At 63.3% G+C, this 27044-nt stretch overlaps 1 protein-coding gene across 2 annotated transcripts; it reads right to left on the reverse strand.

Moving 5' to 3' along the window:
* Nucleotides 1-1129: 1129 nt before the first annotated feature.
* On the reverse strand, nt 1130-27041 carry EXTL1 (exostosin like glycosyltransferase 1). 2 transcript variants are annotated; one of them, XM_090057474.1, is made up of 12 exons: nt 26193-27041; nt 24573-26087; nt 7266-7359; nt 7051-7158; nt 6766-6885; nt 5458-5590; nt 4514-4632; nt 3675-3770; nt 3438-3524; nt 2838-2998; nt 2352-2523; nt 1130-1587 (listed from the first exon to the last, which is right to left on the reverse strand). In XM_090057474.1, exons 2-12 carry the CDS (start codon nt 25505-25507, stop codon nt 1399-1401), a joined length of 2214 nt encoding a protein of 737 aa, XP_089913600.1. In that variant the 5' UTR covers nt 25508-26087; nt 26193-27041; the 3' UTR covers nt 1130-1398. The 2 variants fall into 2 exon arrangements, with proteins under 2 accessions (XP_089913600.1, XP_089913599.1); XM_090057473.1 differs by having other exon boundaries at nt 24573-27041.
* Between the last annotated feature and the right edge of the window lie 3 nt (nt 27042-27044).

A 27044-nucleotide genomic window follows, 5' to 3' on the forward strand; every position in this document is an offset into this window, starting at 1 on the left:
GCACGCAGCGGTCTACACTGGGTGTCTGCTGGCTTTGGGTGCCCCTGTGCCCAGGCACCCACCTTGCAGCAGCAGGGTTTGGTTCCCAGAGGTGCCCAGTGCCCACTGATCCCATTGGCTCCAGTGTGATTTGCCAGAGATACACTTAGGTGGAAAATCAGGTCAGAGGGGCCAGGTAGTCTGGGGTACAACGGTGCCCAGCTCTCGGTGATACCCTGGGGAGTTAGGCCCCCAGCAGCCTCAGCTGATTGGAGCCCGGGGCGGGGGAGGGGGGGTCTCAAGCCAGATCAGCCTGACAATTTGCAAAACCCTCCACTGAGTCGCTTATCCAAGGTCACCGTGCGTGCGAGCCCGGGGCCGGGCTCCCAGGTGCTCGGTTCCCAGCTCCGTGCTCTCCCTAAACACAGCAGACCCCAGCTGTCCCGTTTCCCGGTGCTGCCAGCCTACGTACCGCTGGGACGCGCTACCTCAGCTCGCCGGCAGCTTGCCACACGCTGTCCATCGCCCGTGCTGGCTGGTAACCCTACCCGCAGCAGCTCTGGCCCGGTCCCTGGACTGCCGTCTGCACAGCCCGAGCTCCAGCTCCCGGAGCCAAGTGATCCTTTGGATCACCTAGCCCTCCCTCCTGTGGCATCACGCCTGGGAATAAGACATCCCCAACACGTCCCAGCCTGAAGGCGGCAAAAGACAAGGCCGGGCCGTTTGCTGGGGGTTTAGCTGTCATGACGTTGAAGCCAGTCCCCTGACCTGGGGAGCCAAGGCAACAGACGGAGCCAGGGGTGTCCTCGACGGCTCCTGTCGGCCTGGCCCCGACCCTCACGCATGCTGGGTGTCTCTGGGTACATCTGAGAGCATCACCTCACCCCCCCGGTTGCAACGAGGCTGGCTGAGGCTTGGACCTGCTACGGGAGGGCGGGGTGGGGGGCTCAAGCTGAGCTGCTCTTGGGCCAGGGCAATGCAATCTCTGCAGCCTTTTTCCAGGTGCCACAGGTGTGGAGCCAGCCTGTCAGTCCTTGGGGTGAGCCTGTTCCTGGCAGAAGCTGCCCCCTCGCAGCGGCTCCCCAGCATACGTGACCACGTGGGGCAATAACGGACCGTCGCGAGAGAAGCGAGGCAGCCTCGTCCCCACGGCTGCCTGGGGCAGGCCCCCGGGGAGCCCAGCATCCCTGCAAGCCTTTATTTGTACTGGTAAAACCCAATAAGATGGAAATGCCTGCCAGCGTCCAACAGCACGTATCGGCCCTGCTCCCAGTCCAGCCTGGGGACCCTGCGGTGCTGGCTCGGTCCCTGGCCTGGAACCGCAGCCGGCCGGCGGTGTGTTGCCTGGTACCATCCAGCCCCCGCCCGGGGATCCCAGCCAGCAGCCGGCTGCCCTCCCGCGGCCCCGCGGTCCCCCCGCTATTGCTTCTCCAGCTGCCGGTACTTCTTGCGCAGCACGGAGACCTGGTCCTTGAAGAGCACGGGGTCGAGGCGGAGCTGGGAGTGCACCAGCGGCATGTACCCGAACCCGGCGGCGAAGCGGTTGACGCAGGCCTGGCGCTGGGAGAAACGGAGAGGCCCACCGGAGATGCCTGCGCTCTGGGATGCCTGGGGAGACACGAGCGGAGGGTGAGCCCGGGGCTGGGGCGCGGGGCAAGGTGCGGGGTTGCCACCTCAGAGGAGTCGTTCCCACGGCGCGGTGGACGAGGCAGCCGGAGCCGTGATCTGGGTGTCGCCTGTTCTGCTATGGGGGTCTCCATGCTTCGGGACTGTGCTGGGGGCTGCCCCCACCCCTCTTCCCACAACAGGTCGGGGGGGGGTAAGCCCTCCCCAGAGGCACCGAGTGTTGGCAGCAGCCCCGGCTTGGGACTTTGCCAGTGCTCCTGCTGGGACCCCAAGCAAAGCTCCTGGCTAGAGGCTATTGCACCTCTGCTCAGGGTCAGCTCGACGTCACATTTGGGGTCAGGAAGGACTTGCCCCCCGTGCTCAGACTGGTGCAGACGGGAAGGGGGGGATCTCCTGAGTGCGTGTTAACAACCCGTTACAGAAGCAGGACGCCGGCTACTCTCCCCGTGGCAGGTTCGGGTGTGATGTCTGGCGCTGTGTCACGGCTGACTCGTTTTACCGCGTGTTTAGATGATGGATTGTACAGGCTGGTTTGGACAGGGCTGATCCTGCCTCACTACGTGACCTTCCAGCTCCGCTTCTCTAGGGTTAGGTGGAAGCTGAGCCAGGACTAGACAGCCCTTGGACTATCGCCGCTGGCGGGGGGGAAGGATGGAAAGGGCATCTCCATCTCCACTTCGGGGGCTCGGCTGCACCTCCCCTTCACCTTCTCCCCACGCCCGGGGATGGGGCCCGGGCGTCCCCACCTGCTGCGGGGCGGCCTCCTTGTGCTGCTTCCTCTGCGTCACCTTGACGGGTGGCAGGCGGGTGACGGCAGAGACAAGGAAGTTCATCAGGATGTCCTCGCAGTCGCCCAGCTGGTCGCTCAGCTCCCGCAGCCCCGCGGGCAGGTAGTGGGTGAACAGGCTGTGGTAGTACCTGGGGGGGCAGCAGTGCAGAGCCAGGGTGACCCCTGGGCAGGGGCTGGGCTGCCCTCGGGCTACGGGGCACAAGTGGGGAGGAGAGGGCTCAGAAGCAGGCTGCAGGCTGAGAAAGGAGGGTGACCGCAGCCCTGGACCCCCGAGCCCCCCGACCTCCAGGGCGCTGCAGGGCACCCAGCCCCTCCAGCACCAGCCCACGCTTCCCTTCCAAGGGGGCGGGGAGCCCACGGGGCCTACGCCCCAATTCCCTCCCTGCCCCGCGAATCCGCCCGGGGCCCCGGGGCGAATCCAGGCCGCGGCTGGGGCTGGTACCGGTGGTAGAAGGCAGCGGCCGTGAGGACCATGGAGAACTCGTTGGTCCACTTGGAGGTGAAGCCCCAGCGGCGCTGGCCGGGGTCCCAGAAGTGGCTCCGCATGGGGAAGCCGACGATGCGGTCGGGGAAACTCCGCCACACCACGAAGGCAAAGTCCACCTGCGGCCGGGGAGAGGGGAGATGTCGCCGCCTGGCCGGGCTGAGCGGAGGGATGGACGCAGCCGGGCGGTCCTCACCCAGGCACCCCGTGGGAAACAGACTCTGCAAAGCGTGCTCCAGGGACAGCCCGCTCTGCACGCAGCTCCTGCGGCAGGCCCACCCCGACCCCGAGCTCCTGGACCCGGCCCGCGGGGTGCCACCAGCTCCCGCGCAGGCCGGGCGAGTGTGCGCCGGGGGTCTGCAGGGCGAAGCCGGCTGGTGATTCCCTGGACCTAGGGAGAGCGCTAGAGCAGACTGCGTGCTTCCCCGTGGCCCGCGGAGGTGGCTTCCAGCAGTCTCTGGTTGCACCCCAGAGACAGGTGCACGGCAGGGGTGCTCGCCGCATGCCGCTGGGGTCCCGCGGGGTGCTGGCTCTGCGGCGGTGGCACGGTGGCCTCACCTCGCTGGTCGAGAGGCTGGCGTGCTCATCCAGGCTCAGCACGGCGTCCGTCCCGACGGCCGGGTAAGGGAAGAAGCGGTCGCTGATCTGGGGTGGGGGAGAACAGGAGAGTCAGGGGTGCCCACAGCCCCCTCTCCCCACCCCCTGCCCACCCCAGCGGCCAGCGCGGACGAGACAGTCGCCAGCAAAGGCGGCAGTCTCTGGGCTCGTCGCTGTGAGGGGGCGTCCCCTTCTTACCTTCCTCCTCCCGTGAATGACCGTCAAAGGCACTGGGGTCCGGGGCCACTTCCCGCTTGGCGGCGGTGACTTCTCGCTGCCCCACAGGACGAGAACCTATGAGGAAGCCGAGGCAGGAGAGTCAGCGAGGCAGGGGCGAGCGCCGGGGCAGCTCTGAGCCAGCCCGAAGCAGGGCCCATCCGGCCACGTGTCTGTCTGCGGGGACCCTGCACGGCACAGGGCTTGGAGGGCCCTCCCGCCCCCCCACGTACACGTGGGCCTGGCATGGGGGCAGCAGGCCGGGGGCTTGGGCTGCCCCATGCCTGCCCCCACGGTCTCTTGAGGCAGTGCGGGTGTTTCCTAGCGTGTGCACGTCCCAGCCCCGGAGCAAACGTGCCTCATGCCTGGCCCGCCGAAGGGAAGGGAAAGTGGGGTGGGGGCCTGCATCCTTGCCGGAGGCCCAACAGCTCCTTGGCTCCGAATTCCCTGAAACTGCCTCTAATTGCGACCTTTAGGGGCTCCTCTCCTTTCAGATGGGGGGTGGGCAGCACAGGGGGTCCCGCCAGCAGTGTGGGGCTGGGAGGCGGCAGGTATTTCACCTCACTGGGGTAAAAGTCCTGTCCTTTTGCCTAAGCCAAGGCCCTTGGGACCTGCTTTTCCAAGGAGCCGGGAGCAAGGGGGCTGGATCTCTGCCTGGTGTAGTCAGAGAGGGCAGGACGCCCCCATCCCGAACCAGCAGCCAGTCCGTTCACTTCAGCTTTCCAGAAGCCCCAGGTGGGTCCAGCTTGGGCCCCTCACCCCTGGCCTGCAGCCCCCACTCTTCCCCTGACCCCCCAGACAGGTTTCACCCCTTCCCTGACCTGGGAGCAGTACTGGGATGTGGAGACAGCCTGGATGAGCTTGAGGATGGGCTGCGAGAGGGAGATCCCCGGGGACATGGCCCGGATGAGCGCAGTGAACTTGCTGGAAGGGCTGGAGCCTGGGGCAGGAGAGAAAAGAGACCAGGATGTGGGCACGCTAGAAGGGAGGAACAGGCTGCAATTGGACCTAGACAGGCTACAGGGGTGGGGGGACGAGAACAGGATGGGATTCAACACCGACAAGTGCAAAGTGCTGCACCTGGGGAGGAAGAACCGGCACCACACCTACAGGCTGGGGAGCTCCCTTCTCGTCAGGGCAGAGGCAGAAAAGGATCTTGGAGAGTTGTCATTGACTCCAAGATGAACATGGGCCGGCAGCGTGGGGACGCGGTCAGGAAGGCCAACCGCACCTTGTCCTGCATCCACAGATGCATCTCGAGCAGGTCCAGGGAGGTGATCCTCGCATGGTCAGGGGCTGCAGGGCAGGCCCTACGAGGAGAGGCGACGGGACCTGAACCTGTTCAGCCTCCACAAGAGAAGGCTGAGGGGGATCTGGTGGCCTGTTATAAACTAGTCGGGGGGACCAGCAGGCACTGGGGGAGTCCCTGTTCCCCCGAGCACCGCCAGGAGTGACCAGGAATAGCGGTCACAAGCCGGCAGAGGGGAGATTCAGGCTGGACATCAGGAGGCGACTTCACGGTCAGGGCGGCTAGGGTCTGGGACCAACTTCCAAGAGAAGTGGTGCTGGCTCCTACCCTGGGGGGCTTTAAGACAAGGTTTGACAATCACCTTGCCGGGGTCGTTTGACCCCAGTACTCTTTCCTGCCATGGCAGGGGTCGGACTCAATGATCTGCTCAGGTCCCCTCCGACCCGACTAACTATGAAACCCATCAGCAAGGGCACCGGGCCGGCGGTGGGGACGGCCGGGGGCTGCGGGTCCTACCGTGCTGCAGGTGGTAGAAAGGGAAGTCTGGGATGTGCGTGGAGTACTCGGGCAGTGCCAGGAGCCCCCCCGGCAGGGCGTTCCAGAAGAACTTGGGCCGGGACTGCCGCCCGAACACCCGGTCCTTGATGATCTGGGGGAAGGAGGCACAGTCCGCGTCAGCCCCACCACGGCCCAGCCGCCCATCTGGGGCAAGAGAACCCAGCCCAGACCCTCTGCATCGCATGAACGGCGCGTGCTGCGCTCAGCTGCGGGTGCAGCCCTCCAAAGCGCCCGGCAGCGGGGCCGCACCCCAGACCCGCCGCTGAGGAGCGCTCTGTGTTTCTAACCCAGGATGACACCAGTTGCACCCACGACAACGCGGCTCTCCGTGCCTGGAGGGTTACCACGAAGCAGCCCGGCGCCGGCTGCGGGCTGTGCCAGCCTTTGGGGGAGGTGAGAGCAGTCCCTCCAAGTGTGACTCTGGGGCTCGAAGCTACGTGACACCGATGCCAACCCAGCACGTGCCATCTCCTGCAGCGAGACTTCCCTGCTGCTTCTGAACGGCTCCCAGCCTCTCTGTGCAAGCAGGGCTGCGGGTTGCAAGAGCCAGGCTTCCTGGAGCTCCCTAGTCTGGGCCCTGCTAGGATAACTGGGCCCGCCGGCTTCCAAGGGGGCGCGCCAGCCTCCCCCCGTCCTAGCCTGGCAGGCGGCTTAGCGCTGACGACCCCGGGCAGATCAGTGAACCCCAGTCCATGTCTGAGGCATCCTGCTTTGCCTCCAGGACAAGCCGTTTCCATCCCATTCATAGATTTCATAGACATTTGGGCTGGAAGGGACCTTGGAAGGTCATCGGGTCCAGCCCGCCGCCGCAGGTGCAGGAAGTCAGCTGGGGTCAAAGGATCCCAGCAAGATAAACGTCCAAACGTCTCCGAAAGGAGTGCAGAGTAGGTGCCTACGTAGGAACGGGCCCGAGTCCTCGGTGGTGCTGAGTGAACTCTGAACAGCCCTGAAACCCGCACGTCCCGGGGCCGGTTCCCTCTTCATCCCCGTCCCTGCAGCTGAACCCAGGCCCCTAAACACCTGCTCTGCAAGAGAGATGCTAGCCTGCCCCTTCCCTGCAGTGCCTCCTGCTTTGGGAAGCTGGGGCTGCGAGCTTCCCCACAGCCGGCACTCCTGCCGCTCTACCGGAGGGGAGCTACCTGCCTGCCTGTCCTTGCTCGGACAAGCAACCCGCTCCCCAGAGCAGGTCCCAGCCCTCGCGCAGCCCTCACCTGGGGCCCCAGGGCATGGCAGGTGCAGGGGAGATGCCCGCAGGCTGGCACTCACCTCCAGGGCGGTCTGCACGATTTTTTCCACGGAGGAGAAGTAGGCTTCCCACAGGAACTGGGTGTGCTGCTGGAAGGCCAGGACCTTGTCCCTGTGGATGCAGCGCACGGTGGAAGGGATCTGGCCACAGCAAACAGAGAGGGAGAGAAGGTAGATGCAGCCTGACACAACGGCCCCGTCAGCACGTGGCTTTGGGGAGCTGGTCTCTAACCCCAGCCGGGGGATTGCAGGCCTGGCCCCTGGCAGGGGCACCAAGGGCAGTGCTATGCTGGGCCCCCCCCTCACCTGCAACAGCAGCCGCTCGTCCCCCACGATAGCTGCCTTGCTCCAGTCGATCACCTCAGAGAAGGGCAGCTCCCAGCCATTGCTGAGCAGCACAGGGATGCAGGCGGCCTGGGCAAGGGGAGACAGGCCACGATGACTGCCGGGGGCCCAGCACCCACCCCGCCCCAGGACCTCGTCGGGGAGCTGCGCCCCCGCCCTCGCCCCCTCGCAGGTACCTGCAGCGCCTCCAGGAAGCGGAAGGAGCCCAGGCGCCGACCGCGCGGGATGATGCAGAAGGTTGAGTTGTGCAGCAGCTCCCGGTAGTCGAACCTGGGGCCGGAAGGCAGCACGGGTCAGGGCCCAGGGCTGGAGCTCGCCGGCCCACCCCGCCTGTGCCCATTGTCGGGCATCTGCACCCCAGGCAGGCGCGGCAGTCCCACGCAGTTCCCTCGCTTTCACCCTCTGCCCCAGGGCCCGCGAGAGCTCAGCACGCCTCAGCCATTCCCAGGCATGAAACAAGCTTCTTGCCCCCCACCCCCGGCCCCTGCAATCAGAAAGACCCAGCTCTTTTTCTGAGGGAAACTGAGGCTGAGAGAGCAAGAAACAACCTGCACAGCCCAAGACAGGAGAGCTGCAACAGCTCTCCGGGCTCAGACCCCCCGCCCAGGGCTGAGGCTGCCGGCTGCACGACCTCTGCAGTGCGAACATGCCCTAGGCTTTAACTCCGGGGACTGTCCCCACACTGCTGGCTCTGCCACTGACTCACTGAGTAGCCCTGGGCAAGTCTCTTCACTTCATCTCCTGTTTCAGCGGGAAAGTATCAGGAGCATCACGTGGGCCAGGGCAGCAGTGCTGCCGAGGGGCCTGGAGGCAGTGGTGACAGAGCTGCTCTGGGCCCATCTACTTGGGGCTGGAAAGGGTTAACTAAGGACCTCATTACCTGCTCCAGCTGTGAGCCAGCTGCCCAGTACAAACAAAAGCTGTCCAGCTTGGGCTGGGCTGGGCTGCTGCAGGATGGAGGAGCTGTGTGAGAGGTGTGTGATGAATGCCCGGGGTTCCCCTGATTTTCTTCCCGGTGACCCTCTGGGGTGCAGCTGAGCTCTCGGCTGCACAGGAAAGGGGCCGGGTGCTGGGAGGCTGTGGGACAGATGCCCCGGGCACGTGCTGTGACCACCCCCCTTCGCTCCACAGAGGCAGGGATGTGGCATGTCTGCTGTGACCTGGCGTCTCGCTGTGACTGTCCCCTCCTTGGCTCAGAGAAGCCTCGGCTTGGGAGACGGGGCCTGGAGGCTGGTCCCTGCTAAGCCTGAGCTCCTATCTGCCCTGGGTTTGCAGGGGTGACTAGAGAATGGCCTTGTATTTGTGCTGTTTTGATCCACTCAGGGGCTTTACCTGGAGCTGTGGGCTGGCGGAAGGGGACCCTGGAGACAGGAGCCCTGTGTGTGCTGCAGCGGAGCATGCTACCCTCGCATTGCTCTAGCTTTCCCTTCCCTTCCTCCCTGTCCCCTCCGCATGCCTCAGCCCTGATGTGGAACAAGGCCACCCCCGAGAACGAAAAGGGGAGCTCAGTCTCTGCGGTCTGAGTCCTCGGCCTCGTGGCTGGGCCCTGCCAAGAAGCAGGGGGCCAGCCATCGCCAAAAGCCTGGTGGTTTCCGCGGTGCAGACACCAGGGCATTTCACCGCTCCCATCCCAAATGCGAAGTACGTGTCAAGGGCCAGGCCTTCGCATCTTGGAGGCTGTTAATTAAGACAGAACCGCTCCTCGCGTTGTAGCGCCGTCCCCGTGCGGCAGACGCAGATCTGGCTGATCAGAGCCCAGACCCGGCGTTGTCAAAGGCCAGTAATCATGGAAACGTTTCCCTGTGTTTGCCATGCCAAGGAAAACAGTGCTTTTGTCTGAGCAAAACATTCCTGGGCTGCATCGTGGCAAGCCCCAGAGACGGCAGCCTTGTGCTGCCCAGCCCGAGAGCGGAAGGGACTGAAGCAGGGAAACTGCCCAGCCGATGCCAGCTTCCAAGTGGGGCAGGCTGCAAGCAGCAGAGCGGGCATGGCAAACATGGAGACACGAGACGGCAGGCATCTTCCTGGCTGGGCAGGTGAGACGGGTTCAGTGAATACAGACGATGCTTTGGCGCTCAAGCATTGAACCCCGTGGTGAGGTTTCACCTGGTGCCGCAGCTGGGATGCTGATGGTAGCTCAGGCACGGGTCGGAGCAGCTAGTAGGGAGGTATGCCACCCACAGGCTCCGAGCCCCTGGCACGGTAACCCAGTTAAAGGCTAGAGAAGTGGGGCGGGAAGGGACCTCCAGGGCACGTAGTCCAACCCCTTGAGACAAGAAAGGTCTTGTCCCGTATGGAGATCCAACCTGCGACCTTGGTGGTGGCCGCACCCCACTCGAATCGGGCGCTTTCGTATCTCTGGGCCACGCTGCACCCTGCCGAATAAGTGCTTTCATCTCCCCAAGCAACTTCCAAGTCTCCCTCTGCTTAAACTTGAGCCTCCTGCCGCTGTCCGGGCTGGAGCTCCCAGCTCCCGGAAGGCGCTGCTGTCGGCAGCTGGCGTGGGAGGGTGGCTTGGGCGTGAAGTGATGAGCAAAGTGCCCGGGTGCAATGGCGCCTGACAGGTGATGGGTCGGTAACAAAGGCAGGGAGCGACTGTATCGGCGGCTGGCAGCGCTCGCCTTTCAGTACGACTGGGGAACGGGCAGGGCGCCAGTCCCAACATGTTCCTGGTGGCACGTGATCCCCGGCAGCATGTACCTGGCGAAAGCGGTGGGTGGCATGCCCCAAGGCCTCTCCCATCCTCCTCCTCCTCCAGCAAGAGGAAGATGCTGCGGGAGTTGGGGCGGGGGCGGCGTCTCGGCAGTCCCACTGCATGCCACAGCGCAGCTGGCGCTCTGCCTTGGCGCACCTGAGGGTCGGGGCTGGAGGGGCTCCAGACCCCCCGGCTGGTGGAGAGGGTCCAGAGGTCTGTGCCGCACCTCGCCTGGGGCCACAGCAGTGCCGGCCGGGGGGCTTCCCCCAGGGCTGTTTCTCGACGGAGGGCAGCGTGTGCGCCGAGATCCCGGCTCGCCGTCTTGGTAGCAGATCCCCCTCCCGTGCCTGTGCATGCCCCCGACTGTGACCGCAGTATGAGGCCTCCGCATTGGAAACGAAGGAGCCGCTGATCGGTGCTCGGCCCTTCCCGCAGGGTGCAGGGTCTTAGCAGGAGATGACGGCTGCCTCCCCCGCTGCACCAATGCCTCCTTGGGCAACTTACCCCAGCCTCAAGCACCCTGTTTGAGGGCCCGGACCTTGGAGCTGGCTCCCCTCTCTGGGAGGCTCCGTGCCGGGTTATGAAAGGGGCTTCTGTGCCACCGGCCTGTGAGAGGCACATTCACTGCCGGGGCTCCGCAACCGCACAGGAAAATGCAATATTTACACTCATGCTGGACAGCCCGGCTCCTGTTCCTGCCCAGCAAGAGGCAGCACAAACAAGGCGCTACTATTTGCTGCCTGCGTGCCGCGCTCGGCTCCCCGCGCCTGGGGAGAGGGGAGCGCGTCACCGGCGGGGCGGCCACGGCCGTATCGGGCTCAAAGGGCTCCTTGAGAGCGGAGGAGGCTGCGGCTGTTCTGGCCCATCGGCGCCTGCCGGACCTACTGCCCTGCGCCCCAGGGGACCGAGCTGGGGGTCGGCAAAGGCCTTCACCGCCCTGAGCGCGCCACCGCGACGTCATCCCTGCCCAGCCAACCAGCAGGCATGGAGTGGCCCTGCCCTGAGAGTGTCACGGTCATGATGTCATCCCGTGAACCCAGGCACTTCCAGTGATGTCACGCCATGTCAGCGTTAAGGGGGCGTGGAGGTCGTGGTAGCCAAGGTACTGTGTGCTGTGGATGCAAGAGCATCGCTGCTCGTCCCCATCCTTCCTCTTGGGAGGGCTGCAGGGAGCCTATCCCCTGCCTCCCGTGTCCCGGGAGCCTGCCCTTCTTGCTCAACCTCGGCCTGCTCTGCCGTCAGCCCCTGGCTCCCAACTGCATGGGGGCTATTGCCCCGAGCTACCCATGGGGACCGCAGGGTCCAGCTCCCACCCAGCCTGGCAAGCAGGGCTCGTGGATGAAGGCACTAGCAAGCTGCAGCCTTGTCTGCAAGGGCCACGCCAGCCTTGCCCCGAAGCCCAGGACTGCTCGGGAGAAGCAGCAATTCCCTGCCCCGGCCCAGCTCCCCCGGGGGCTGTCCCTCTGCCCCAGAGAGCATGGGACAGGCTGCAGGGCCCTGGCATGGAGGGGCTGGCCACCGTGGCAGGGTGCTGCTCCGCTGCAGCTGCCCCAGGTGAGCACATGCTCCAGGGCCCTGGCTGTCCCATAGCCGTCCACTTTCTTCCCCCACGTCGCAGGGTCCCCTCCCCATCCAACCAGCCCAGGAGGGCAGGCCTGGCACCCCGTGCCCCCTGGATCGCTCTGCACGCTTGGCCAGAGCCCCATGGAGGCTCCCAGCTTGCTACGCTGCAACCCGTGCTGCCCAGGCCACCCGAGCTGCAGCAAGGGGCAGGGGCCAGGTCCTGGTGACCACCCGTCCACAGCAGCGTGTGGCACACGGCACCCAGCCTCACTGGTCCACAGAAAGGCCTGGAGCCACTGCTGGCTCTTAAGTGGGAGACTGTCACCAGTGCTGAAGTGATTTAGGAGCATGGGCCTCACTGACAATCCATTCTCCTCCAGGCTATTCGAAAATCCCATGCTAGCAACAGCATGGGTCTCGTCCCCGATCCAAGCCCCAGTGGGAGTCGGGTAGCTTGGGTATCACGGTCCACGTGCGCGTACATGGATAATCTACATGCATGCACGCTCCACACGCGTGCTCCAGGATCCAGCGTGGCTGTCCACGCTCTCCACATACCGTTCAGCTTGGACATGGAGACGGGCCCAGCAGGCGGCTGTTCCCAGGCCCCCGGATTCCCCCCGCGCTCACGCAGGGGGGCCTAGAGGGGCACAGCCCTCTGCAACCCTGATCCACGATGTTCGTTTTAAAGCCGCCCAGGCCCAAACTCTGCCGTTGCCGTCTCTCTCCTGCCAGCAGATCCCAGACAAGCTCTGCAGCTGGCTTTGCTAGATCTGCTAAATTAGCCCCAGCCAGGGGCTGATGTATTGACAGCATCAAGTTTATGAACAAAAACCACCCCCGGGGAATTGAGGCACGATGCCACGGCGCGATGCTGAGAAGCCCATTAGTTCATCGCGTCTCATTAACGTCCCTGTTCTCGCTCGAGCCACCTGCCGAGAGGGGGGGAGCTTCAGCGAGGCTCTCCCCACGCATCCCATTCCCATGCAATTTCATTAACGAACGCCGCCGTGCCTGTGCTCGCCCCTGCCTGCCCCCCCGGCCCTGTGCCAGCTCCCCAGCCCGGGAGAGGCGCGTTGGCGGCCAGGGGCGGGGGAGCCTCACTCGAACGTCTGCTTGGATCTCGGTTATTCCCGCGCGCTGAATTGCGGGAGGCCTTTGACCGCGCTTGTGGGGCCGGATCCTGATGCCAGCAGCTTGGTCGCATGCTAGCGCGGTGCCGTGAAAGCCACCCCTGTTGCACGGATGTAGCTAAGAGCCTATCCAGACCCCGGCGCACCGATCTTGCCCTTCTGTATCGCGACAAATGCAGCGGGACGCGCTCAAACCCGTTAGCCAAGCCAGGCTGCGTTCCTGAGCTAGCAGGGGTTTCGGAGGCAACGTCCCCTCTGGGGTCAATACTCCCCCTTCCAGCAGAGATCCTGCCTGGTTTCCCCGGAAAACACCATGCAACTCCCCATGTCCTAAGGCTCAGTGTTTTCTGCAGCCCAGCTCCCATCCACGATTGCATCTCTTTTCATTGTAAAGTTCGTTCCCTTGTGTCCCTGCCTCCTGAGCCAGAGTCTGACCTCGGTCCCAGTCGCCCAACTGCAGCGCGACCCCCATGCCAGGATCGGGTACTGGTGTATTGAAAAGAGCTGATGGTGATGGAAGCTGCTGGGAGCTCTCTCTTTGTGCACGTGGCTGCAACCATGCAGGGTACTTGTCCATCCCGGGAGTCCCAGCACTGGGGATGGGACTATTTGATCTTTTGCCCCATTCAGCCCATCAGAGCCACATTTTTACCCCAGAGTAAGTGCTAACTTGCCCTCCACTGAAGACGAACCTACCTCTGGCTTGGCTCCCACTTACCCCAGGGTAAAAGCATGCATGCAGGCAGCACGTAGCAAAGCCAGACCCTTTCTCTCCAGCAGTGCAAGCCCTAACCCCCACTGAAAACACAGCCAGACCTTGGAGGAGCTGAGCTCGAAAGCCCGATATTGGTATTCACTGTAGGATAAAGTCGGGGCTCCCTGGCACTGGGCAGTTTTGCAGTGACACCTTGGAGGATTCATTTTGTTCCCAGCTTTATTGCTCCTATTGCAGCTGCGCTGAGAAATGCCAGGCCAGCCAGGTCTCCACTGGGCTCTGAGATTACACAGGCATACAATGAGGGATGGCCCTGCCCTGACACATTTGTAATTCAGGGAGAGGAGAGAGTCCATGAACTCATAAAACGTGGTCCTGGCAAACCAGGACGTCCATCAGCCAGAGCTACGGGTCTGCCATGGCCCGGCTGCCTCCCCTTAATGGTGATTTAAAACCAAAAGATAAGGAGGATGCAGCCCCTGGGATGGTGCAGCGAGGCAGCTGGGTTCCCCTCCTGTCCCCAGCGGCTGAGTTTTGAGGCTAGCATCCTTCGCCGTGCCTTTGCGGCACCCCGGGACCTGGCGCCAGGGCTCCGGGCCGCGGCTCGCGCGGTCCGATGCAGAAGGGAAAACTGCGTCCCCGAGATGGGTGCAGCTGAATCCAGCCCCCGGGTGCACTGGGGCAGCCGCACGGAGGGAGCGACGCGGGACTCGGCGGCTCCCCAAAAGGGAGGGCACCCCGTAGCCCCGGGGGAGGGAGAGAGAGAGGGCTTTGCACCTAGGGAGGGCATCTACCGTGCAGGGCTGAGAACGGCCTTATCATCCGGGCGACCGCGGCGGTGGCAGCCGGCGTCTCCAGGCTGCGAGGAGCCAAAGGCTCCTTCTGGAAACACTTTGCTACTGACGTTCTGCGGTTTCCGAACAATAATATAGTCAGCGCTTGCCCGCTCCTAGCTCCAGCCCCAGGGACCGAGTGGCTCCGATCGCTGCTCGCAGGCCCCCCATCACCCCAAAGCCAGGAGAGGGCACAGAGGAGATGGGGGGCTCTCGTTTGCCAGAGGCAGGAGATTTATTTTTTCTCCCCCCGACCCCTTTGATCTTTCTGCAGCAGAACAAAGTCGGCCGGCTGCTACAGAAGGGTCTTTATGTGGGCACAGGACCTGTTTGTTCAGGCAACTGCTGGGGCCGGAGGAGCCACGGAGCTGTTAACAAGCCCTTCCTCTGCTCCGAGGGCAGCGCTGAAGGAGGTTTAGTGTTACCTGCGGCTCGGGGCTAGAGCCAGGCTGCTCGTGGCTGCGCCAGGCTCCCCCCCGCCTCCCCGCTGCGGCACAGGCGCTCGGTTATTCGCCTGCCCCGTGGAAGGGAAAATGCTCCGGGGTCGAAGCCTGCTTGAATTGCCGCGCTTGTGACGGTGCCGTGCCAAATGTCTCCTTGTGCCCGATGGGTGCGCTCGGCGCCAACCCGACCGTCCAGGTCCTGAGCCGCTTTGGGGGTCGGGGAGGGGAGGCCGGGCGTACCGTACTCATGCTTGGGGCTCTCCCAGCTGTGCTAAGCAAGTGCTGCCTGACCGTGGGCAACTTGTATTGCCCCTTTCCCCTCCCTGTTCTCCCCGCTACAAACTCGGAGCATGGGCTCTGCAGCACCCGGGGGCCCTGACCTTGTCCTACAGTGAATACCGGTGCTCAGGTCCTCCAGGAGCTGGCTGCATTTGTGGGGGGGGGGGTTAGGGTTTGCACTGCTGGGAAGATGAAGGGGTGAGGCTTTGCTATGTGCCAGCTGCTCCGCGGTAGCTGCCTGTGTGCACGCTCTTACTCCGGGGTACGTGGAGACCAAGCAGAGGTAGCTTAGCCTTCAGTAAAGGGGGAGAAAGGGGCCTGGGGTCAGTTAGCGCTTGCAGAGGCAGGCAGCAGATCCAGCACAGCGACTGATGGGTGGGAAACTGCTCCCATGTCCTAGCCAAAGACTCAGGCCGACCCTTGTCAAACCAGCTGCTCCAGCTGGAAGGGAAACCCCCCTCCCTGCCTTTGAGAACAGGAAACATCCCCTCATTTTACTGATGGAGAAACCAAGAGAGACAATTTCCAACTCCTCCAAGATGACATACCGCAGCCTGGCGCTCTCTGTGCTTGTTAAGTAACTAATGGCTGCACTGAACTAAATACCCTCTAATAGCCGGTGATAGCAATGCCAGGGACGTACATTAGGCCTTTCAGTCTGGGCTCTCCAAGCCCTTTACAGAGGCGAGGCCAGAGGTATCATTCTGCTTTTAGGTGGGGAAACTTGAGGCCTAGAGAGGGGACAGGACTCTGCCCTCGCTGCCCGTTACAAATCCTGCCCAAACTGCTGCAGGGACCGAGGGGCAGGCACGGTCTGGGGGATCTCCCAGCCAGATTCCCCAAGACCGGATGCCACCCCCCGTCTCCAGAGCGGGGGAAATGCAGCCTTTCGGGGGACCCGGCTGCCCTGGGAAATCTTCCTCTGCACAGCCGGGTGCATCCCTGCAGCTGCCGTGACCTCAGGATGGCCGCATCCGTCTGTGATACTGGGACCTTAGTAAGGGAAAGCCTGAAACGACTCCCTCTGAGACACGTGCCCTGCAGCTCCTTCAAGGAGCAGCGCCTGGAGATCTCCCCCCATGCCCGGAGCCCTCCAACCCCGCTGTTCACCATTACCCTGAGATGTGGCTAGAGCACCTAAGTGACTTAGGAGCCTAGCTCTCACTTTCAAATGGTACTTAAGCACTTGGGAGCCTAAATCTCACTGGCTCGGGACTTCGGTCCCTAACGGCCAGTTTTCCAGTCGGTCAGGAAGGCACCTTTAGGGGCCAGCGCACACTTACAGGCATCCAAATAACCCCAGAGCAGGTGCTCAGGGCACCTCGAAGGACAGGATTTAGACTCCCAAGTCACTGAAGTGCCTTTGAAAACCATATTCAAGCTCATCATCTACCGGGATCCGTGTGAGCGGCTCCACCCCGTGCTGCCGTTCGGTGGGTGTCAGAGAGGAGGCAAAACCCCGCGTTATGGAAAAAACCCACGGCAGTGAACGAGGCCCCTCACAAAAGGGGAAGAAAATACCGGAGGCCAGCTCTGCACGGGGAGCGGATTTGATGACAGGTTTTGCTACAAAAAAGACCTGTTGTGACGAGGAAGGTGGCGGACGGTTCTGTGTCCGCCGGGCAGAGGAGGAGACGCGACGGGCTGAAATTGCACCCAGGGAGATGCAGGTTGGATACTGGCGGGACTGTCTGACGCTGGGCGGGGGGAGGCGAAGCGATGGAAGAGATTACCGAGAAAAGTGGCAGCATCTCGGTCGCTGGACGTACTTAAGCGCGGGCTGACAGACTCTGGGCTGGGATGTGCCCCCCGAGAGCATAGAGGTACCGGTGCCCTGTCTCCCTGTAGATCTCACCCAAAGCAGCAGACTGGGCCAGCCGGCCTTTTTTGTCCTGAAGACAAAGCCCCAAGGTGATCAGGTCCCTTTTGGACCAGCTTCACATCCCCAAAGCCCTTTCCTACATGGGCGGGAGGTGGCTGTGCCCCTCATCCCTGATCAGTCGGACCAGACGGGTCATTTCTCCGAGGTAGGAATGACTTTCGCACCTCTCCGAGTGCCACTCGCTGCGGAGGAAGAACCCGCCAGCCACTGGGGGCTGGCCGTCAGAGCCAATTATAACCTGATTGACCTGGTGTGACATTAAAATGCTCAGCAGAGCCCATCTGCTTGCCGGGGGATGGTGTTTTGCAGGGCTACACATGCCTGCAAAGAAAGGCAGTCGGGTCTGGAGGGGCGACCGGTCGGACCTCGCATTGCAGCCAGCCAGGTTGCATTGTATTATCATGGACGAAGCACCGGGGAAGAACATCTCCCATTAAACCACGGGCCATCTATTCCAAGAGGCCTGATGCATTTGTTTTTTTCCTGCTGTAACTCTCCATTGCCGCCTCCTCCTTTCTTTATTGCATTCTCTCCTCGTTAGGACCTGTGAGTCATCCATTCTGGGTCCTTTGCTAGGAAGCACCAGAGTAATGATGCGATTAGCCTCCAAAGTCTGGGGCCTGGGCTAACAGTGGGGGAAATGCCTTGTTGAATCAAGGTCTGTTTGCAGAAATCCTTTTATTTCTGGGCTCCAGGACAGGCTTGCCACAGGCTCCTCCAGTCTTTAGGGCGACCAGCTGAGTCTGATGCACTGGGAAACGGAGGCAGGGCACTACCACATGCTGTGCCCAAAGTGGCAGGGAAACATGTGCCGGAGCCCAGAGAGGGACTGGACGATCTGGGCACTTGCAGCAGCACTCGCCCTGCTCCAGTCGGGGCTTCCCGCACGTCTGCCAAACCTGGGGACTGCCTTGCCTCCGCGGCCCTCTGCTTCTGAGGCCACCCGGGCACTTGTCTCCCTGGGGGGCTGTGGCAAACTTTTGGGGGGTGCAGGAGATGCAGGCACGATCCTGCAGCACCTCTTAGGGAGCGGGAGAGGGGGTGGGCAGAAGCGATGGGGCGGCTGCAGAGAAGAGATGCAGCCACACAGGGTGTTACCGGTATTTCTCACGGGGGCACGTGGCAGGTGATAGCCGTCACGGGAGGGTCCTTGCTCCGGTTTAGGCCGTGCCCCCTCCTTGCCCACACCAGCCTCCATGTTGCTCCCAACACAGCAGGAGCAGCAGCCTGATGCTTTCAACCACTTGCAAGCGGGGGGGCCTATGCTTCTTGCTGCGGCTGCTGGTCCGTGGGTGCTTAACGACACGCGAATGCGGGAGGCCGGCAGCGTCTCTGCCTCAGCTCCCGCAGGACCACCGTTCGGCTGCTCTCCGCAGCGCTTCCAGCCTTCCCACAACTGCTCACGCAAAAATAATCAATACCCCAGGCTGGAAAAATGCCCCGGCAGGCCCAGCTCCGTGCCGCAGCCTGGGCCTGCGTCGCTGGGACCGGGCGCTCGAATTCGTGCTCCTGCTGTTTTGTTCGCGTTCCCAGAAGAGCGTTGCACAACTCCCCTGGCGTGGACCTCCCCGCCGACACCCAGCGCCCGGGGGCAAGGAGGGGCTGGAAGGAGCTGGGCTGCTGCTGGGAAGGATGGGCAGCGGGCGCCTGGGTGTTTGCTCCCCAGCTGCCTCCCCGACTGCAGCATGCGAAGCGGGAGGGCGCCGGAGCCCCCCTCCCCTCCCCTCCCTGCCGCTGGTAGTAACTTGGCCACCAGTGAATCCACATCACCGCAGCCCCACAAAACCCTGGGCTGTTCCTCTCCGCCGGACCCCAGAGGCCACAGCTGCACCCACAACAGCTGGCCGGAAGGTAGTTAGGGGACTGCCTCCCCACCTCTGGTGGCAGGAGCCCCGCGCAGGGTGCCATGCAGCTCCGGCCGAGGTCTGTGAGTGTGGCGGGTCCTGGCTCAGTCCTTGGGCTTTCAAACCCCCAGGCAACTGAGGAACCACCGTGCATTTTGGTGCGCATGGCTGCTATGTTGAGAGCCCGGCGCCAGGCTTGTGGGGCCTTTCCAAAGCCCTCGTCTCCCCTCACTGAAGCCCAGGGGCTGCGGGTGCCTGGCACCCCTTCAAGAATTAGGGACCCGAGCGTGTTGACCCAAACACCCAGAACTGAGGCAACCATATGCGACCACCTTTGCCGATCCAGAAGAGATCATGATCTCTTCGGCCCTGGTTTGTGCCCAATCAAATGCCCTGAGAAGCTGAATGCAACCCTATTAGAAATGTGCTTTCAGCCCCCACGCGAAGGTGCTGTGGGAGCCCAGCCTGCTGGGGGGGAGCTGAATCACACCTACAGCAGGTGCAAAATACCATCTTTTCTCCCCTCCTCCCCCCAAAACCAGCTGCTAGAAACCGCAGGTGCACGTTGTGCAAGAAACATGGTAAGAGCAGTTTCGCCCAGGCTCAGCTTTCTAGCTGCTTAGTGACTCAGTACAAGGACAGATCAGTCGTCTTCATTCTGCCTTTCCAAAACCTGGCGCGTAGTTTCGGCCGGGGCGTGCGGCGTGCTCAGGACGGCGCGTTTCGACGCGAGCGAAGGCGCCCGCGCCCCTGCACGCCGCTGTGCCAGCGTGATGGAGGGTGCGGCTTTGCAAGCTTCATTAGCATCAAGCAGACTCTGTGCCCGGGGGCACCAGTGCCCACATTTCTTTGGCAAGTCTGTGCCCCAGAGCTGGCAAAGGGCCTGGCGTGGTCTGGTCTTAAAGGGCCGCATCACTGTATGTTATTAAAGGGAGCCTTTTACGGTCTGGGGTGCCCCGGAGCTCATGGATGCCGCCGAGTGGTCCCAAGCCTGTGGTGCTGGTAAGAGGCTGGGCTACAATGAAAATGAGCCTCCCGCGCCCGCCTGGAGGGTCTGGAGGCCACGCAGCGAGGAGTGGGGAGTTGTCTTGTCCGAGGCTCCCCTCATTCACAGGTGACTGCACGGCCAGACTTGCGCTCCCCTAAACGAGCCGTGCAGGCGTTGCCTCAACGTGCCCTCTGCCGTGGCCCTTGCAAAACAGCAGCTGCCCACCCGAGTTGCCAGCCGATCTGCCCGGCTGTGCAGGGACGTGCAGAGAGGCCCGCCCTGGCCCCGGCCCCGCGTCGCCGGCTCCTTCGCTTTTACGGAGCTGGCTGGCACCGCTGCGGGCGTCAGCTCCGCTCGCGCCAGTAAAGACGGCAGGCTGGGCCCAGTAATGCAGCTGGGGTCGGTGAAGGAAGGGGCATCTCCCCACAAGCGTCCCCCCAGCTCAGCTCATCGCCCTCCGGCCCTTGGCTGATCTGATGAAGGTGGTTAAAATCCAGGTCCGTGCTCTTCTCTAGAGATGTTGGAGTCAGTCTTGCCCTGGCTCCCTGGGCCAGTTCTTCACTGCCCGCCTAACGGGCCGCACATCGCTCTCAGGTACCTGCGGGCAACCCCTCCGGAGGCCGCCCCTTTGCAACGGCGTCGCAGCAGCTTTCGTAACAGCCTGTGGCACCGCGCGGGTTCACGCAGCATCGGAGCCCCCTTGCCACCCCGATCCCAGGGCTGGAGCAGCCCGCGGGCATGCAAGGCCCCCAGCCGTGGCCCTGCGCTCCTCCCCGACCGCTAGGCTAACGCCGTGCTTGGTGAAAGGCAAATCTTGTATCTGCAAACTGGATTTCCAGGGCGTGGGAAAGGGAAGGGACTTCGGGAGCTCCAGAAGCACCCAGTCCTTCCAGCACCAGCCCCTCTTCGGTCTCCACGTCCCCGCCTGTCGTACCCAGCGCCCTGCTCAGAGCACTTCGCCTTCCCACACGGGTCAGGAAGGGAACGCAGGGGTCTCGCCTCCTTGCGCCTCCCTGGGAAGCCCGGGCCCTGCTCCCGTCGGGCACGGGCCATCCCGGTCCGCGGCCTGGACCCCCGCGGGCAGCGAGCGGGCAGCTCGGCGCTCTCCCCCGCGCTGCCACCCAGGAGCTGCCGTCACCCACCCGCCCCTTCCTGACAGACGGGCGCCGTGGCTCACGAGGAAATGCTCTCGGGGTGGTGGATGGGGCCGGGAGCCGGGCCGGCACCTGATGGGAAGCCAGAGCCAGCCGGCGGCCGTGCCGTTAGACCACCGCGGCGGTGACGGGGGGCAGTTTCCGAGCCAGAAAGGCGCCGAGCATGACAGGACGGGACGGGAGGCCACTGATGCAGCTCGGCCCCTCTCACAAAGCCTCGCAAAAGGCCTTGGAGCACGGCGGAGCCAGGAGGGGAGAGTCTCCTAGGAGCGCAGGGTGCTGCAGTGCCCCCGACTGCGATGAGGCGGCTCCGGGCTGCAAGGGGCAGAGCTGCTGCTTCTCCTTCTGGGCAGGGCCTGGCAAGGGGCATCTGCGCTGCTCCTGGTCCTGCTGCCGTGGGACCCCGGGCTGTTCGCTCTCAGTCTGAGCCTCTGCCAAGCCCAGGGGCTTACCCGGAGGGGGACAGCCAGGCCGCTGCGCCCGTGGGGCAGAGCAAATGCTGCAGGGGCTGGGAGAGGAGAGCCCGGTCTCCTGAGTCCCGGCCCAGAGCTTTAACCCCAGGCACCCGCCTCCGCAGGGCACTGCCTCTCGCCACCCCCTTTCTCTCCTCCTGCAATGCTCGGCATGTTGATCTCTCACCAATCTGCTCCTAGCTCCCCTGGGCTGCGCTCCCAGGACCCAGCTGCACTAATACTCTGCCACGACTCCTGACTCCCCCCATCCCCCAGCTGCAGGACCTCTGCGGCCGAACGGGGGTGCCCAGCTTGGGGCCCACGATGCAGCCCCGCTGGAGCCAGCAGCAGGCTCGGCCCCTGGACAGCCGTCCAGTCCCAGCATGTCACGGGGCGCCTGCGCCTGGCCCCGGAGGTGGATCGCTCACCCGACGGGCACGCAGGCGGCGCTCCCTGCAGCAGGCTGGTGGCAGCCCACGGTCTTCCCCTCTGCCGGGGCCACAAACCAGCTGCAGGACCAGCCTCCCCCCCAGCCCTGGAGGCACCCAGGTCCGTGCTCCGGCCCAGCCTGCATTTCAGCCAGGGCAGGGCAGGGAGGTGACAGCAGCAGTGCCGGGCTCACAGCCTGCAACCCTTTGCTCTGGGGGGGTCTCCTGTGACCCCCTCCATCCTCAGCCCTGGCGCCGAGATCTCTAGCTGGGGGCTTTTTGCTGCGGGGAACTGGGAGGGAAGCCTTGCAAGCCACGTGAGTGTCCCCAGTCCCAGTGCAATACCCATCCCCTTCAGGAAGCCACGGACTGCTCCGTGCCTCAGTTTCCCCACCCCTAAAATGAGGGCGATGGCCCATCCCCAGCTCACAGGGGTCTTCTGAAGGCAAATGCTCTCGTGGCTGGCTGGCGACAGCCAAGGCAGCCAGAAAAGGACCATGGGAACGAACACGGGTCATCAAAGGATCGTGACGGTCCCTGTCAGGTGGGGAGCGGTGAGCCAGAGGCCAAAGGAGGCGCTGCCTCCTGCACCGGGCCCTGGGCTCACGTTCGAGTTCAGCCCCTCCACGTCGGCGTGCCAGGTGGGTCTCAGCTAGTTTCGACTCCGGTCCAGGTAATCTCGGCTTAATGGGACTACGTGAAAGAGAGCTTACAAAATTCGGAGCATACATGCCCTTGGGGCTTCTCTGCCTCCCTGCTACTCCCCAACAGCTGCCACTCCACGACCCTCGTGCCAAGCCTCCCTCTTGGGCTAGAGACAGGACAGAGCCGGGCTTCACAGGCCCTTCTCCCTGCTATGGGCTGGGGCAAGCTGCAGAGCCTCTCCCAGGCCGGTCCAGTGATGCTGAGCTGCTGACTGGTCATGCCTCTGCCCTTGCGGGAGGGGAGGTCTCCGTCTGCCGGGGCTGCTGGCAGTCCTGGGAGCACGGGGAGGGAGATCCCCAGGTCACTCAACCCCTTGGTTGCAGCCCTGCTCCTCCCCAGAGGTGGCTGCCTTTCAGCCGCTTTGTATATACAGGGTCTTATCCTGATCCCCCCAAGATCAATCCTAGTTTTGCTACTGGCTTCACAGGCCAGACTCAGTCAATGCAGCTGGCTGTGTTCTCCCAGGATCCCCGTCAGCATCGGCATCACCCGCCCCGGGTTAAGTCCATCCCCCCACCCCAGGATCCTGCTGCGGGCTCTTCCGGACACGGGGCAGGCACATCGGTGACCCATCGCCGCCCTCCTGCCCGGGCTGCCAGCACGTGCAGCAGCCATGCCCAGAGCCCAGCTCTTGGCCAGCTGCTGTCACCAGAGCCACCCCCCGGGACCGACGGGGCAGCGATGAGTCACTTGCATCGGGCATCCGGACTCCGGAGCCAACAGCTCTCCCGGGAGCCGCCGAGCGCGGAGGGGACGCAGCGGTCGCTATCCGCGTGTCATCGGTGCAGCGCGTTTGACGGAGGAGCCCTCTGCTGAGTCACGTCTCGCTCGCGGGCAGCCACGAACTCGGAACAAAACCCCGGGGCAGAGCGTGTGCACACGCATGCATGCACATGTACGCACACCCCTTTGTACACACACACGCGCACGCACAAATACACATGCACCTGTGCAAACTCTCATGTATACGCATGCACACACACAAGCACGCACACGCATGCATACACACACAAGCACATGCATGCGCACGCACGCACCCATGCGTACACACGCGCATGCGAACAAGCACGTCGGCACGCGCGCACACTCCCAAGCATACACATGCACACATTCATGCGCGTACACAAATGCACATGCATATGCACGCATGTGTGCACATGCACACGCATGAACAGCCACAAGAATTCAACCCCAGGAAACAGGATTCAGGCTCAACCACCAGCACCAAAGTGGCTCAGCACCACCCGCTCAAGGACGGGGCAAGAAACACGGACGTGGCCCAGGACAGAAGAAGTGCCCACAGGGGATGCCTCTGCCTAGGCAGCCTCAGCTCCTGCCCTGAGACAGGGAGGGTCTGATCCAGCCCCCGAACCTACCACTGCAAACAGTTAATCGTGGGGGGAGGCCAAACCTGTTCCCAAGAGAGCTCAGAAAGTTTGAGGGAGCCCTGGTAGGGCCAAGGTCAGTGGGGTCAGGTTCCCAGCAGAGAGGGGCCTCTGGGGCCATCTCCACCCTGCCAGAGGCAGAGTGATGCTGAGTGACCAAAAGGTGCATTAATAGCAACGGGGGCCCCAGGAGCAGGTCCTTCAAGCCTTGCTCTGGAGGTGCTGGATCCCGCCGACGGGGCTGGGGACCCGCAGCGCCACTCAGGAGGGAGAACGAGGGCTCTCCAACCCAGTGCAATGCCGCTGGTCTACGGTGATCCCCGTCCCCGCCACGCCACCGAGTCCACTTCGAATCAGTAGGCTGCTACAGCCAGCCGCTGGCAAGGGCTGAGAGCCACAGGCCTGCGCCCGATCTCAGGTGCCCCAAACGCTGGGCAGGTTCTCGCCTTGGAAACGGGGGTGTTTCCCGGGCTCATCCCCAGGAAAAGTATTTAGACTTTTATTTTGTTCTTTCTTTCTTTGGGGGGGGGTAGTATCATCCATCTCTGCTGGTGTCCAGAGAGAAGGAAATCACATGAAAAGGGCAGCCTGGCCGATCGCAGGGCAGAGCAGCTTGCACGAAGGCATTTCAGTGTCGACACTGAGCAGGGAAGCCCTGAACGTCCAGGCTTTTGCTTTCCACAAGGGAAACTGAGTCTTGCTTTGCTGGCGGGGGCTATGGCAGGGGATGGAGGGAAGACAGCCAGAGCAATTCCCCTCCATCTGCTACCGGGCTCACCTTACGCTAGACTAGGTCGTCAGCTGATGTAAATCAGCAAAGCCCCACTGAGCCCCTCGCCCATGCATGTATACTAGCTGAGGATTGGATCCTGGATCCCTCCTTTTACCTTGGCACGTGCGCGGGGCCATTCTCTGCCCTGAACTCGAGGCGCGTGCCACCGGACACGGGGGAACGCGGCCACACCGAGCTCGCACAGGACTTACTTCTCATAGTCGGTGTTGTCCTTGTCGCAGCGCGCGTCTTTGTGCTTCTCCCAGTCTTTCCCGTGCTTGCATGTGGTCAGCGAGATGATATCCTTGCCGTTGTGGATGTGGTGCAACGCGTTCCTGGTGTCGGAGCCGATGCCGGTCAGGTACCGCTTCCCTTTAAAAACCAGCAAGTACTTCTTCTTGGGAGGCACGGAGCTGCGGGCCAGCCAGCCCCTCTCCCCGCCCTTCTGCGGATGGTCCTTGGAGAACAAGGGGATGGAGACGTCAAAGCCGGGCCGGAAACGCTCCACGTAAAAACTCGCCTTGGCCAAGATGGCCTGTCCGATGTCAAAGCCCAGATCCTCGGTGTAGTTCGGCCAAGTGCCTGAGTAAAGGTTAAAGATCAGGTGGTTTCGGCCGCCGTTCCACAAAGGCAAGCCTTGGATCCTCTCGTTGATGTTGTGGACGTACTGGACGGAGAGATGGTCCCTGTCCAGAGTGTCCAGGTTCAGGACAAAGAGGCAGGCTTCCTCGGGGTTGGAGGTGTAGTAGCGGGACTCCTCGAGCACAGTGATGATTTTGAAGTAACTCTCGGACACCGGGTCCCCTCTCTCCGCGGGGTAGACGAAGACTTTGAAACCGTACTTCTCGCATTTGGAAAAATCGAAGCAGGTTTCCATGCGGCACCTGCTGTTCTTGTAGATGCTCATTCTCGTGGCCCTCCTGGCCTTGGGCGACGGCTGGCGGGGGCCTCCATCGCCCTGAAGGTCGCCGGGGCCCGCAAAGCTCTGCAGGAGGGTCGCGTCGGTCCAGCGGGGCCAGGTCTTCACAGCGTCCGTCTTCCTTCTGGAGAGGAAGGCGAGGCGTCTGATTTGGTCTCCACCAAAGAAGAAGAGCAGAAGCCAAGAGGCAAAGAGAGTCATGAAAATGTATTTCTTCCTGATCTGCATAGGTTCATCGGGAAGCCTGGCTCCTCATCTGACGCAGGAGGCGGGGGGCTGTCGGCCGGCGGGTTCAGGTGAGCCCGTGCGGGGGAGCGGGCTCAGCAGGGAAAGTCCGTGGGAGAGGCACAATGTGCCGGCGTCCAAGCAGGGCCCGGGCTGTTCAGTACTGCTCCTAAGTCAGTGCTTACCCCGGATTAACCCCGTGCGCTCTCTCCCCGCGTCCAGCATCGCGTGCTTGGTAAGGGACTCTGCCTGCGTTTTTAATTCTAAAACCTGCTCCCCCCCGGCGAAGGCTTAATAGCAAACCTGCCCCAGCGTCACCGGCGCCCTTCGATTTCAGGGTGCCACGCGAGTGCCAGGCTGGCCCGCTCCCCTCGGTACCACGCAACAGTCTTTCAGCACGAAACCGAGTTGAGCAACAGCTCCTTTTCCATCCCTCGTCGGCCCGGCTGCCCGAACCCCGGGGCCAGACAGGTCACGCTGCTGCTTTTCCGGCGGCCAGAGTCTGTGTCGTCGTCGCCGGCTTCCCCGTTTGCTGTCCTGGTTTGACGCGGAAGAGCCCACCCCGACCCCGCCACCGCAGCCTCTGCTCAGGAGAAGTTTGCACTCAGATAAATGTCTCGGAGCGGCTCCCTCTAACGCTGCCCCCCGGACACCCGCTTGCAGCCTTGGGTCTCCGTCTCCCCTTTACCTTCACTGGTCTGTAGCCAGAGCGCACCGCTTCCTCGGCCATGGGAGAGCGTCGGGGCAGGCGCCGGGGCTCCAGTCCACTTGCCTCGGGGGAGCCTTGGCTTCTGGCTTCTTGCTGCGTTTGAGGTGCATTTCCAGCGAGAGAGGCCGCTGGGCTCCCACGCGTGCCCCTTTGCACCGGGGATGAAGCCAGGTCTCAGCCCCTGAGCGGTGCGAGGCCCGTCTGCACCCTCTGTGTTACCTGGGACTCCTGGAGGACGACGCGGCGTGCCCTAGGTCTCCTTTGCTTTGCCCTTTCTCTTGGCGGGGAGAGTTATGTCTGCGGGCGGGCACCGACTCGCTCCCGCTTCGCTGGGTGCCGGCAGCATGACACCCTCTAGGCTGGCCGGGCGTAACTACAGCCGCGTGCGCACCCCCGGCAGGGAGAGGCAAGACTTGGGGTGCGTCCTAGGTCCCGCATGCAGGCGGGTCTCACCTCGCGAGCCCCCTGGCTCCTCGCTCGCCTCCTTTGCGGTCCCTTGCACGATTTCCCCCGGGCCCAGATTTTTCCTCCCCACCACACGCCTCTCAGCTTGGTCAGCGGGTGCCCCTCTTCCTGGGTATTTATCTTGCCTGCTCTGCTTTTGTCCCTCCCTGGATGTCTAGCTCTGTCGCTCGCTCGCTCTCCCCCGGTTGATTCGGATTCCCAGGTTTTCCCCCATCTCCCATCCTCGCTGCACCCCTTCGGCTACCGATCCGCCCGCCTGTCTCGCTGGCCCTCGCTCTTGCTCCCACGGGCTGCCCTGTCCAGCCCCAGGTCCCTGCCTCCCCCTCCAGCTGCCCAGCAGCATCTGCTACACAGCGCTGATGCCAC

The sequence above is a fragment of the Crocodylus siamensis genome, chromosome 7 (assembly GCF_052110815.1).
Source record: "Crocodylus siamensis isolate JL-2025a chromosome 7, ASM5211081v1, whole genome shotgun sequence".
Classification (NCBI taxonomy): Eukaryota; Metazoa; Chordata; order Crocodylia; family Crocodylidae; genus Crocodylus; species Crocodylus siamensis.

Bases quoted from the DNA above. Each gene is read 5' to 3' on its own strand.
- EXTL1 (XM_090057474.1), bottom strand. From the start codon at position 25,507: ATGCAGATCAGGAAGAAATACATTTTCATGACTCTCTTTGCCTCTTGG. The intron at 7,360-24,572 runs GTAAGTCCTGTG...TTCCGGCCCCAG, and splicing joins GACAACACCGACTATGAGAA to GTTCGACTACCGGGAGCTGC. The intron at 4,633-5,457 runs GTAGGACCCGCA...CTCCTGCCCCAG, and splicing joins TTTCTACCACCTGCAGCACG to GCTCCAGCCCTTCCAGCAAG.